Source organism: Rhineura floridana, chromosome 5 (genome assembly GCF_030035675.1).
Source record: "Rhineura floridana isolate rRhiFlo1 chromosome 5, rRhiFlo1.hap2, whole genome shotgun sequence".
NCBI classification, from domain to species: domain Eukaryota; kingdom Metazoa; phylum Chordata; class Lepidosauria; order Squamata; family Rhineuridae; genus Rhineura; species Rhineura floridana.
The window spans coordinates 96,094,459-96,108,419 of NC_084484.1; the positions used below are offsets into that span (position 1 = coordinate 96,094,459).

A 13,961-nucleotide genomic window follows, 5' to 3' on the forward strand; every position below is an offset into this window, starting at 1 on the left:
AGCAAATCTAGATAGGAATTTGATTTTCCAAGTACAAAGTTTAATTTCAAGTGCAACGGGGAGCATATTTTGGAAGCCCTGCTAATTGAGGTCTGGTGATCAATATCCTTAAATCTAGAACGAATAATAGCTAGGGCATCACTTGGAGATTGAGATGCTAAATATTCTTTGGAAAGACCCATTTGCAACAGTTTTGTTTCCAGTTTATTATTCCAACTAGAAGGCCAATTATCTTTCCAGAATAAGGATATTAGTCCGGAAGAAGTATTGGATGATGTTTTAACCCAAAAGTTAACAGTCGTCAACCAAGCCTGACATTCCATCGAGATAAACCCACATTCTAATCTAAGCGCCACTGAAGGAACGCACCTAGGCACTCCTAACAAGCAACGCAAAAAAAGGAAAGAACAGCTTCAACTGATGTATCCATTGAGTGGATCCATATTGGGACTCCGAATAAAATTTGGGGAATGATTTTGTTCTTAAATATCTGGGTCAACGCCGGAATATATTGTCCCCCTTTATAATAGAAGTATCGGAGCAAGTTCTTTAAGGAGATCCTAGCGCTCATTATCGCCGATCTTCTATGGGAAGACCAATTCAGCGAAGAGTGGAAAATAATCCCGAGATATTTATATTGAGATACTTGTTCGATTGGATGACCGTTGATTATCCAAACTGGGGTGTTTATTCGTTTGGAGAATACTAGGATTTTAGTTTTGTCAAAGTTAATTGATAACTGGTTCTCTATACAATAAGCCATGAACGCCCTTAGTGTGCGTTTGAGTCCAACCTTCGATAATGAGAGGAGCACTGCGTCGTCAGCATATAGCAATAAGGGGCAGCTTTCACCAGCAAGCTTGGGAGTATGATGGTCGTGGGAAAGGCAACGTTCGTTCAGATCATTTAAAAATAAATTAAAGAGAAGAGGGGCTAATATGCAGCCCTGTCTCACCCCTGTGAACGTAGGGATGGATTTAGTTAACCCGCCGTCTTTCCCACAACGCACCCAAAGAGATGTGTGTTGGTGCAAATGGTACATCAAAAATAGGAGTCTTATCTATTGTGGATTTTGATAATTTAGTCCATAAAATATCACGTGGAATAGAATCAAATGCAGCCTTTAAATCAATAAAGGCGACATATAATCCATTTCCCTTATGCTTACCATACTTTTCTGCAAGATGGTGTAAAAGGAGGCAATGTTCCAAGACAGAGGTCCCTTTTCTAAATCCTGTTTGTTCCTTGCTTAAGATATTTTGTTCCTCCATCCAAGACTGGAGTTTTGTTTTCAAATACAAAGCATATAATTTACCAATAACTGATAAGAGGCTGATGGGGCGATAATTAGAGGGATCATCTCTGTCTCCTTTTTTATGAATGGGAATGACTATTGCTTCTCGCCATGTTGTCGGGAAGTGACCAGATTCATTAAGCTCAGTAAATAGTTTTGCAAGAAGAGGGGCCCACCATTCTTGAAAAATTTTTAAGAGTTCAGGAGGGATGTTATCTGATCCCGGCGCTTTACCTGCTTTTAACCCATCAATCAAATTTCTTATCTCCATCTGATTAATGGGGAGCCATGACGGGAGCAAGAAAAGATCCGGGGGTGAGAATGCAATGGAGTCCTTGGATCTTTCGGAATTATACATAGATCTGAAATACCGTTCCCAAATTTGGGGGGGGGATGTTACACGTGACCAAGCACAAGGGTCTAAAGGCCTTCGAAATTATAGACCAAAAGCTTTTAGAGTCCTTGATCCTAGATGCTCGAATGAGACTCTTCCATTCGTCCTGGTTTGCTAGACTCTTTTTGGTGGCAAGAGTTGCCTTGTATTTGCTTTTGATTAAATAGTATACAGGGGGAAGATGTTTCAGATGCTGCTGACGATATTTTAGATAAATAGACCTTAGCTGACGTTTTAGCAATTGGCAATCTTTATCAAACCATTTAGGGCCCACTGGTTTACGTACCTTGGAACCAGGTGACACGGGAAATAGTATGTTATTAATATTTGCCATAAGGGAAGCATATACTCTGAGAAGATCGTCCGAAGTATCGGACTTCATTAAATGTGTCTGAATGTCCAAAGAGTTGGGGATGACAAAAAAACTTCTATCCTAGAAGCTAAGGAGGGCATCCAAGTAGCTCTTTTATAATGAGAGTAAAACAAATTTACTATGGGGTTATAATTAGAGGATAAACGCAGCTTCTGAGAAATACAGCATGAAAAGGCAAGAGGGAGATGGTCACTATTAAGCTTAGTACCAACAGCAAATTTTTCTATCAAGTTAAGTAATTTATAGGACAGTAGTACATAATCGATTACACTACTTCCCATCTTAGATATAAATGTGTGTTCTGCACAGTCATCAAGTTGCTCGAGACCATTCAGAATGATCAGGTGATGACTGGCTACTAAGCGAGCTAAACAAATTCCTCCACTATTAATCTTAAGATCTTTCGAATTCCTAGGAAAAGGGAAGGGAAAATGATCACAATCCTCTCCATGCCATAATTTTGACCAGAGCTTGGAAAAGTTACTTTTTTGAACTACAACTCCCATCAGCCCTAGCCAGTGGCCATGCTGGCTAGGGCTGATGGGAGTTGTAGTTCAAAAAAGTAACTTTTCCAAGCTCTGATTTTGACACGAACAAGGAGGTGTTGTTGGGGCCTATCCTTGCATTAAAGTCGCCCATGATTAACAATTGTGCGTGAGGATAGGCAGACTCAAGATCTAGGAGGTAGTGGTCTAATTCATCCCAACGCTTTTCTATAAAGTTACGCGTCGCCAAAGGAGACATGTATACATTAATAAGGAGTAAAGAGAGAGCATCAAATTCAATTAGAACTGCCATCGCGCAGGTATTCAAATGGTGAAGTCAGGTTACATGCGTATCCAAGGAGGTGGAAATAAAAATCACCATTCCCCCTTTTGGTCTACCTTTCAGTGAAGGAGATGCTGGGAGATGATAAGTGGTGAAACCATTTAGAAAGGGTTTATGGGTAATCCAAGTCTCTTGAAGGAAAATAATGTCAAAACTGGAAAGGTAAGTGATCCACTCCTGATTGATTAATTTAGAATTCCATCCAGCAATATTCCACGAGAGGAAATGAAGAGAATGGTTATCAGAAGGAGACGACTTAGAAACATTTGGAAACACAATGGGCGATATTGGAAGAGTTGGGTCAACGGAGTCTAGTGTAGAATGAAATTGTCAGTTAAGTTCCGTAATTTGGGATAAAGAGCCCACAGCGTCACTAAATACTGCACCATTGATGGGATAGTAAGGTTGGTTCGACTTGGAATTAGAAATAGAAGTAAGTGTTTTCCTTTTCACCGAAGGAGACCCAAGTTCTTCTGGATAAAGAAAACTTGATCTGATCCAATCTTCACCAGCCCGTAAAGGGGTAGTTATTTTATGATGCATTGTATTTTCATCGGAAGTACTTGGATGGAGGTAAACAGTCGCCGTCCTGTTAGTATTGCTCGTTTTTTCTGAAGAAATTTTGCACGGGGGCGATGACCTAAGTCGATGAATCAGTTGGTAAAGCCTGTTGATTAAGGTCGTCCTTTCTGTATCAGGTAGCGTGGAATATAATTCCGCGATCTGAGTTTCTTCAGGTTACATTTCCTGGAACGGGGCCGTTGTAGGTGGTAGTTGGTCCCCCTTCTCATAGAGACTATTTGCCCTTGGGAAACTGTCGTGCAAGGGGGACAAGCGGCCTGTAATACTTGATTTAGTAGCAGACGGAGGATTAGTATGATGCAAAAATTGCATAGGAGGAATTATCAGCGGAGTGGGAGGAGACATATTTATGTAGAATCTCTGCACCGAAAATCCCATTCTATCCAAGGAATTCCTTGTTCGAAAGATTTGGTTGGCCATGGCATGAGAGTGGCAGGTAATTATCAAGCGCCATTCATAAGGGGAGTGAGAGAGTATTTTCATGGTTCTAATAAAACTCATGCGTCGAGAGGCAAGCATAGATTTCCCAATACAAATGTCCAAAAAAGGGATGCTTGGTAACGAATAAGAATACTCACTATCTTTACGTTTGTGAGATATAACCAGTTTGTCGGGTTGTAATACTAATTTCCAAGAAGACGGCACGTAACAAATATATAACATACTATGAAGAACTTCTACCCTCTCCTTCCCCATATTCCAAGTATAGTTACAAATATGGTAATAACTGATCTGAAATGTAAGTTGCTGACTAATAAAAGTTATTCAGTTCTCTCTAGAAAGAGAGCAACTGACGTCTACTAGAGAGAAAATAAATAGTGACCTTCATACCATTACAGTTTTCCCATGAGATTTCTGAGGAATTTTATATTACATCCAGTCTTGTTATTAACACAGTATTTGAAGTTTAAAGTGCTGAGGTGTATTTTACAAGAGAAAATAGCACTTAATGCCACTCATTTGTACCTTTGCAAATCTTTTCCCGTACATAGGGCAACAAATAAGGAATGCAATTCATATGAGTTTTTTGTTTATTTGGTTTTGTTTCAGAGATTACTGCAGATTCGTGGTGCGAGACCTAACTCTGCACCAGCAGAAGGGATGGGATTCCTCTCCCTTTTTCCCCGCTGCAGGTCCCTTCCCCCTCCCAATCTACTCCAGAGGAGAGGAGGGATATGTCCCATTTGCACTAGTGGAAGTCTGTTGTACAAATGGGACACCACACTTGGATATCATCCATGACTGTGTGAAATATGTTTTATTTATTGTATTTATATTCTGCCCTTTCTCCCGAAGAGCCCAGGGAGGCAGACACATCAACAAAACAAGCAGCATTCTAAAAACAGTTCCTGTTAAAAGCATTCTTTCATCCACTGATTTTGTCACAGCTGTGTCGGAAGCTGCGGGTGGAATATTTTTGACTTCAGGTGGGATTAAATAAAGGGAAGTTACCTTCTAGTGTTCAGCCAGCCACATATCTTCCTGTGACTCCAGACTCATTACTCTTCCCTTGCAGAGCATCGGCGGAGCCATGTGGAGCAACCCAAAGGAGTTCCAAAGAGCAACCAAAATGATGCTGTTCCAGATAAGGCTCTCCCTGCAGATAAGCCCATAACCTGTGAAAATGACAACCCCACTGTGGAAGTGAAAAGAAAACCACGAAGGGGCAGAAAGCCAAAAGTGGCAAAAGCAGAAACTCCTCTTGCGATTGTGGACAATAAAGACTCTTCTGGTGAGCTACTAAAAATGATATTTCATTTGGTACCCTGAACTGAGTGTGGAACATTTTTAGCCCAGCAAGCCAAATTGTTATCACTCCCCAAACTTACAGGTTAAGGTTGACAGGTGTGCAGAGCTGGCATCAATCAGCTGGCATCACAGTGATGGCAGGTGATCTTTTTTGCCCTCAACAGTCTTCAGGAGACCCTTTCAAAGTGCTGTTTTTGAAGGGCTTTGAAAGGGGGTTTACAGGCACTACCAAGCAGATGATCAGTGGTGCCTGCAAACTCCTTTTTGGCTGAGGCAGGTTTTTATGTGCCCCACACCTTACATGATACATGCTGTCATGTATAGGGCAGGTAGGTGTGATTTGGCCAAAATGGATTGGTGGGCCAAACGAGGAGGTCTAGAGGGAAGTTCTCCACTCCTGCCCTAAATGGAACCATTATTTTGCACTGCCAGTTGCACTGATTTTAGGGGACGGTGGGAAGTTGATGATATAGCTACATTGGGGAACTCATTTAATAACAAGTGGTGAACTGCAAGATGTGAACTTATGGAAGAGCCTGAGTCAGACCATTGATTACCCTGCCTAGTGTTATCTTCTCCATCCAACTCTGGCTGTCTAAGGTGTTGGACAAGGCAAAATCTTTCCCAGCACTGCTGCCTGAAGGCCAAAACAGACATGCCCAAGAGATCTATGAAAGGGGAGGCTCTGAATTTCCTTGAAGTTGTAGCTCTGAAGGGGAGAATAGGGTGTTGCAATCCTTCCCTGCCATACCATTTCCCTAAAGATGCTGTTAGACCTGTGGCAGAGGAGAGACTAGCACAATATACTATAGGTATGTGTGTTGTTTTCTCCCAGCAGGGTAATAGCAGCATTGGGAAGCAATTTGAGAGGGGAAGGCAAAGGGTTAAACATCCCTTCCTTCAGCATCTCTGCTCCAGTCAAATTTGGAACCCCCTGTTAAATTGAAAAAAAGAATAAAAAGGAAACGCTGTGAAGAGATCCAGTTGAGGATCTTGCATATCACCCATGTTTAATCTCTGACACCTTTTAACTGGAGGTGCTGAGGATTGAATTTGGGAACTACTCCATGTGAAACTTGAACTCTATTGCTGAGCTGTTTTCCCTTCTTCCGCTACAGATAGTGAGTTCCATAAAGTAGTTCCTACTTTTAACTCAATTGTCCCTCCTTGTTGAATTTTATCACTTCATCCCCCTTCCCTTTCACAGGAAATTTGCAACCTTGCTAGCCCTTTTGCTGTCTGACATAACTTTTGGAGAACTTCACAGACAAAAAGGGATAAATTCAGTGAAACATCCTCTCGCATTGACTGTTTTACAGTGCATTTGCTTTCTCATGTATTTGCCACTTTTATTTATTGCTAATATATATAGGGATTGTTTCTGATATGTAGTGTTACATCAGAAGCAATCACTAAGTCTGTGGGTAATTGAATGTATGCTTTAGTCAGACAAAGAACATGGATGTAAACTAGTTACATTCCACTGAAGTCAATGGATCCAATAACATTTAAGGCTGCAATCCTGTGCACATTTACATAAGAGTAAGTCCTATTGAAATCAGAGGGCCTTGCTCTTGCGTAAACTTGTTTAGGATTGCACTGCAAATCATCTTTGACTTAACCATGGTGTGGACGATCCATTAAGTTCAATATCTTCAATGGTTGTATCTAAAGGTCATAATTATCTGACATTTTCTTGGTAATTTTGAATTCAATTGATAGTGGAACATGTTGCTGAAATTATAACGGAGATTCCACCTGATGATGTAGCCCTTCCTTCTGCTGAAGAAGCACGGTTTATGGAGGTGGTATTAGCGAAGCTACCTGGTACTACAAACAGTAAGAACTCTATAGCAAAGTAAGTCCCTCTTGAAAAGGCAAATGGTAAAATGCCCTGCTTCCTTATTATAATGGTCCACTACACATTGACTTGGGGAAAAGACACAACTCTGAGTTGAATCTAGATTTGCTTTTCCGTGATTTGCAGAAGTGATTCTAATCCAGCAGAAATTCCTGCTTTGGGGGGGTTTAGCTATGTTCACTAATCTCCCCTCCCCAACAGTGCCATCTCCCATACTGTTCTGGTCAGAGTAGATTTTCAGGAGGCATATGGGGCTGAAGGGGGAAAGAGGAATCAGCATAAATTGCTTTCCACCTGCAGGAACATCCTATTAATGAAACTCCACTCCCAGGCAATTTGATCCAACCAGAAACCTTTCTTTATCTTGAATATAATGAAACATGAAATTCAACTTATTTGGGGTTAATATAAAAATCAAGTGCAGTCTGTGGTAATAGCAGACTTGTGATGAAACCTCATATTCTAAAGCCTGACAATTGTAATTGGTTTATATATGTATATTCCCTAAGTGGTAGTAACTTTCTAAATATTTCTAATATAAAAAGAAATCGCCTTTACTAGCTTAATCAAAGGTAAATGTTCTTGTCCTCACCAACTGGAAGTGACTCTTCAGCATTTAAGACAAGAATCGTTCCCAGCTGTACCTCGAGATGCCAGGGATTCGATTTGGAATGTTCTGCATGCAAAGCATGTGTTCTGCCACTGCGCTGTCACTCTTCCCCTCGTTTTAAAAGACTGCATCCTTGTAATGTCCCCTTGTGCTTCCATAGCTTCCGGTTGCAGATAGGCAAAAGGGCCTGAGCCAAGGGTCTCACATCCCTTACAGTACTCCCTTCTATATAACAGAAATTCATAATTGCACTTCAGGTTGTAATCCAGATGTGGGATTAATGTACTGCATGAGGTGGGCAGGTGGGCAGGAGGAGACACTGATAGAATCTGATTCTGGTTTACAAAGTTCTCTGAGCAGGTATCTTTGAGCTGGTCTAAATGTCAAAGCAAGCCTGTGTTTCCATGCAGACTCTATTGCTCCTAGAGTGCACCTGCCAGGTCACATCTTTAAAAGAGCCCTGATAAAAAGCTAACACAGCAAAAAGGAGCTCTTTGTATGCAAAGATCTCTTGCCATAGGGATGCTTTCAGAGAAATTGGTTCCCCACTTCTCAGTGAGAGGACTATCCCAACACTCTATCTATCCTGTTCCAAAGGGTTATTAATAAATGAGATAAGAATCATAAAGTGTGTTGACAGTATAAAGAAGTGCAGATATAGATATGATGAATAATAACTGGCTGCTGAGACCTTCCTTCCACAGCTTTCTTATCAATCTGGCAGGTTTTCTCATCATCAAAGCTCTATGTCCCTCAAGAGGAGCTTACTCCTCTCCAGCCGACATGGGATGCGGCGCAAGTTGATCAAGCAACTTGGGGAACACAAGCGTGTGTATCAATGTAACATCTGCAGCAAGATGTTCCAGAACAGCAGCAATCTCAGCAGGCACATCCGGTCTCATGGTGGGTTCAGATTTTACTTGGTTTTGTTTTCAGGGCTCCCATAACTTATTGTTACAGTGGAAGAGAGCTCTTCAAGCTAGCAGGCAAAAATAAAACAGTTTTATTTGATGGGAAGTTGAAGCAATACCTAAGCGAACTGGCTGCAGATTGTCATCAGTTAGGATAACAAGACTAGTAAGATAGCTTTCCAAAGCCTAGCAAAACCTCCTACCACTTGAAACATAAATCAAGTTTGGATCAGAAGAGATAACTCTAGGTAATCAGTTAATAGTGCAAAAATGTGTAATGGTGTTCATTTGTGAGCCTTTGTTCAAGGAAGCAATTCTGTTTCAGAGATTTCACATTCTCTCAGTGTTCAAACTTCAGTATATTATTGTGGAACTGATGGTATTTTTCCCGTACCTAGCAGGGACATTGTGATTTGAGATACTGCATGGAAGGTAGTGGTGCAAGTGTCATAGGCAAAATGTCACTAATGTCTCAACTCCTCCACCCATATTGTGATTTGTACATTCTCTAGAACCATTATTATGCTGTAATGTTCACCCACTGCTAGTTTTAAGCCAGCAGGTTTGCTCATAGTCCCTGCACTGCTCCAGAATGTCAGAAACTGGGGTGGAGATTGATGAAGAACGCAATAGTCTGTTAAATAGTAAGAAGAGATGCATGGCTGATGTGATATTGCCATGCCAAGCAGCTGTGATGCAGTGCATTCCAGAGCCTTGATTTATAAATGTTTTTCTCAATGAAGAGATATAAAAGTGAGCCAGTGTGGTGTAGTGGTTAGAATGTTGAACTACCATCTGGGAGACCAGGGTTCAACTCCCCACTCAGCCATGAAGCTCATCAGGTGATCTTGAGCAACTCATTAGCTCTCAGCCTAACTTACCTCACAGGGTTGTTGTGAGGGTAGAATTGGGAGGGGGAGAACCATGTAAGCCACTTTTAGCCCCTTGGTGGAAACGTGGGATATAAATGTAATAAATAAATGAAAGTGCATACATATTATTATTCATCCTGCAATCTTGTGCGTGTCTACTCAGAAGTAAGCCCCACTGAGCACAGTGGGATGTACGTCCATGTATGTGTGTATATGATTGCAACCTCAGTATTATTGAAATTCCTTTTTATATAATTAATATGCTTTATTTTATAAAAGATATAATTCTGGTGTGTTCTGTAGTACTGAGCATTATCAGTTTCCTAACTGGGAACAGCCCAGATGCACTTAGGGTTTCTCCTAAATTTTGGAGACTGTGTAATAACTATTTAGTCTCAAGTGAACTGAACATTTCATACTATTTTAGTGCTCTTAGTTATTCCTGAATTTTCCAGTTGGATAAACGAACGACTTGACTTTGTCTTCTTCTGATTAATCCTTTAGGTGACAAATTGTTTAAATGTGAGGAATGTGCCAAGCTTTTCAGTCGAAAAGAGAGTTTGAAGCAACATGTTTCATACAAACACAGTAGGAATGAGGTTGGTATGGGTCTCCATCAACAAGCCATTTATGGGGCGGAAGTGGATTAAGTAGCCATGCTAGGCAAGATCTGCACATCTCAGAATGGGCCTTCTCCTAATCGTAGTTAATTTGTCTCTAGAGAAATCTGGTACCTCTGCTTTTCCAAAAGCTTAAGAGCCCCCAAAATGACCATAGAAACCTCCCCTACAATTTATGAGTATTTTAATTTTGTGTGAATTTTTCTCCCGGCGGAATAAACTCTGTTGGGGAAACAAATCAAAAAGAGTGTTTTTAAAAGTACAAGTTTAATATGGATGCACATATTTATTATGCTTTCTTTTCAGTTTCCTACTTTTGTATCCTCAGGTTGACAATGAGTACAGGTACAAGTGTGCTACATGTGAAAAAGCTTTTCGGATAGAGAGTGCATTAGAATTTCACAACTGTAGAACAGGTATGCTGGTAATCAACTAAGTTGTAGGAAATGGGCTAGCATTGTATTTATCTAGTAAAGTGGGGGAGCAGTAGAAGTCATCTGGACATTCCATTTTTATTTTGTATCTATGTAGAAAAAATTATAAACTGCTTTAAAAAGTCTTTAAGTGGTATAAAATAAAATGTTGAATAAAAATGTTTTTAGCAGGTGTCTAAAACAGTTTATTTATTTATTTTATTTTATTTATTAAATTTATTAGTCGCCCATCTGGCTGGTTGTCCAGCCACTCTGGGCGACGTACAAGATAAAAACAATACATTAAAACGTTAAATTTAAAAAAAAAAAAAAGATGACCCACAACCAGCACACAAAAAAAACCCAGGCCACCTCAGCCAGCCGGCTTATGTATCCCTCCAAAGAGGGACAGGTGGTGGAAATCAGTCACAGCTGGCTGGGTACCTGGGGCCTGGTCCTGCAAGATGCACGTCTGCCAGGCAGAAGTCCCACAGGGAAGGGTGGTGGAGGTGGTGATCCAGCAGCAGCAGCAGCAGCAGCAGCAGCAGCAGCAGCAGCAGCAGCAGCAGCAGCAGCAGCAGCAGCAGCAGCAGCAGCAGCAGCAGCAGCAGCAGCAGCAGCAGCAGCAGCAGCAGCAGCAGCAGCAGCAGCAGCAGCAGCAGGCTCTCCTTCCCTGGGTGTCGATGTTCTCCTCTTCCTGCAGGCACTGGGTCTCCCAGGCCACCTCAGCCAGCCGGCTTATGTATCCCTCCAAAGAGGGACAGGTGGTGGAAATCAGTCACAGCTGGCTGGGTACCTGGGGCCTGGTCCTGCAAGATGCACGTCTGCCAGGCAGAAGTCCCACAGGGAAGGGTGGTGGAGGTGGTGATCCAACAGCAGCAGCAGCAGCAGCAGCAGGCTCTCCTTCCCTGGGTGTCGATGTTCTCCTCTTCCTGCAGGCACTGGGTCTCCCAGGCCACCTCAGCCAGCCGGCTTATGTATCCCTCCAAAGAGGAACAGGTGGTGGAAATCAGTCACAGCTGGCTGGGTACCTGGGGCTTGGTCCTGCAAGATGCACGTCTGCCAGGCAGAAGTCCCACAGGGAAGGGTGGTGGAGGTGGTGATCCAACAGCAACAGTATAGCAAGGGTGCCTTCCTAATGTTGCTAGGCAGGAGTTCCAAAGCGTAGGTGCTGCCACATTATACAAAAGCTTTAAAAATTGCCAAATAGGTACAGCTCAGTTGTTATAAGCATTTACAGTGGAATAATTCATAGCCAGTTTCAAATGTCTTCTGTAGTCTATTCTGGAACATTGTTGTTATTGATTTGTGGGACCCACAACATTCTGTCTGTGTACAGTAGGACAGAGCAATCTATATGGCCAAGCTAGTTTTTAGCTGAGACCAAGGTAACATTCTGCTGGCCTTGCAAGGAAAGCCTTAAAAAAAAAGCCAAGTTCAGGGACACATGGGGTTGCATCCACAGGGTCCTTCCTCCAGAGGAAGGTCCCTCCTTCTGCAGGGAATGCAACCCGTTGAGTGGGAAAGAGAATGGGTGGTAGCAAACTGAACATGTACTCTTCTCATCAATGTGAAGAAAACCATACATTGTACGTATCTGGAACAAACTTGTCCAGTATACTGTAGAAGTTTAAAGCCGTTATGCCATTTTCTAGATGTGGTTTGGCAGTCTTTTCCCTTCAGACTTGATGATAAACCTATACTGCTCCTGAACTAGCAAATTCAGGTTAACATCTTGAATTAGGGACTTTGGAATAATATTTTGGGTGGCTTGAGGATCAAATGCAAACTCATAGGAAGATAAGAGTCAGACCACTGGTTCTTCAAGCTCAGTGTTATCTACACTGACTGGCAGTGGCTCTCCAGGATTTCAGATGGGGTCTCTCCCAGCCTGACCTAGAGATGCTGAGGGCTGAATCTGAGACCTTCTGCATGCAAAACAGATGCTGTACCGCTGAACTACAACCCTTCCTATAATTTCCATCAAATGAATATGTAGGATGGGGTACTGCATCAGTGCAACATCCAAATTCTTATAGTGAATCATGTTAAATTATCACACTGGTCCCCCAGGGTGGCTTGGCACAGAACAACATGTTGATCTGCATTGTTAAGCATTAAATATTTATTTATTTATTTATTTATTTTTATTGGATTTCTAGACCACCCGACTAGCGAAAGCTCTCTGGGCGGTGAACAACAAAAAAATACAAATACATCTCATAAAAATTACATGATAATACTACAAAACATATAAATACAAAGATCAAAATTTCATAATAATTTCCTGTATAAAATTTAAGTTAAAAACGCCATAGAGAAGAGGTTGGTCTTAAGCTGGCACTGAAAAGACAACAGCGTCGGCGCCATACGCACCTCATCGGGGAAACTGTTCCAGAGTTCGGGGGGCCACCACTGAGAAGGCCCTAGATCTCGTCACCACCCTCCGAGCCTCTCTATGAGTCGGAACTCGGAGGAGGGCCTTCGATGTAGAGTGCAGTGTCCGGGCAGGTTCGTATCGGGAGAGGCGTTCCGACAGTTATTGTGGTCCTGCGCCGTATAGGGCTTTATAGGTCAAAACCAACACTTTGAATCTGGCCCGGAAGCATATTGGCAGCCAATGCAAGCAAGCCAGAACAGGTGTTATGTGTTCCGACCGCTTGGTCCTCGTTATTAATCTGGCCACCGCATTTTGGACCAGCTGTAGCTTCCGAACGGTCTTCAAAGGCAGCCCAACGTAGAGCGCATTGCAGTAGTCTAATCGCGAGGTTACCAGAGCATGTACTACTGATGTAAGATCCTCTCTGCTCAGGTAGGGACGTAGCTGGGCTACCAACCGAAGTTTGGCAGTATCTGAATGAGATGGTTAGTATTTAAAATGTATAGTGCAACATAAGACAGGAAAATGCTTGTTGTTTCTAAGAGACAGGCCCTGCTAATCTGGATTCTTTGGTTTATTCTTTAAAAAGCAACTAAATGGTAAAAATTCATTTAGGATACTTCCCGTTCTTCCTCTTTCCTTGCAGATGACAAGACGTTTCAGTGTGAGTTGTGTTTTAGATTCTTTTCTACAAACAGCAACCTCTCAAAACACAAAAAGAAACACGGGGACAAGAAATTTGCTTGTGAGATCTGCAACAAATTGTTCTACCGAAAGGATGTCATGTTGGATCACCAGAGGCGACATCTAGAAGGTAAGTACATTTGTGAGGGACCCTCTTCCTGCATTTTTAACTGGCTCTTCATAGTCATTCTAAAACTAGGAAGGTGGCACACTGAAGCTGGTTCTTCTTCTAATTCATGATAATAAAGCACTGGAATAGATTACTAGGAAGCTTTGAACCATTTCTGTCACTGTTTGTCTGACAGGTATAATATAAATTGCTCAGACCCTGGGTGAGATTGAAGGACTATTCATGAATGTCCCTTTTGACATTAACTCTGACATGCCCTT

At 41.9% G+C, this 13,961-nt stretch overlaps 1 protein-coding gene across 3 annotated transcripts in view; it reads left to right on the forward strand.

Annotated features, from left to right (window-relative positions):
• The window catches only part of PRDM15 (PR/SET domain 15), a 73,841-nt gene that overhangs the window by 24,673 nt on the left and 35,207 nt on the right, over positions 1-13,961 (forward strand). For all 3 annotated transcript variants that reach the window (XM_061627592.1, XM_061627590.1, XM_061627591.1), the window contains exons 7-12: positions 4,988-5,203; positions 6,943-7,078; positions 8,416-8,594; positions 9,979-10,073; positions 10,423-10,510; positions 13,534-13,701. In XM_061627592.1, coding sequence (XP_061483576.1) covers positions 4,988-5,203; positions 6,943-7,078; positions 8,416-8,594; positions 9,979-10,073; positions 10,423-10,510; positions 13,534-13,701 — 882 coding nt within the window. The remainder of the gene's footprint in view (positions 1-4,987; positions 5,204-6,942; positions 7,079-8,415; positions 8,595-9,978; positions 10,074-10,422; positions 10,511-13,533; positions 13,702-13,961) is intronic.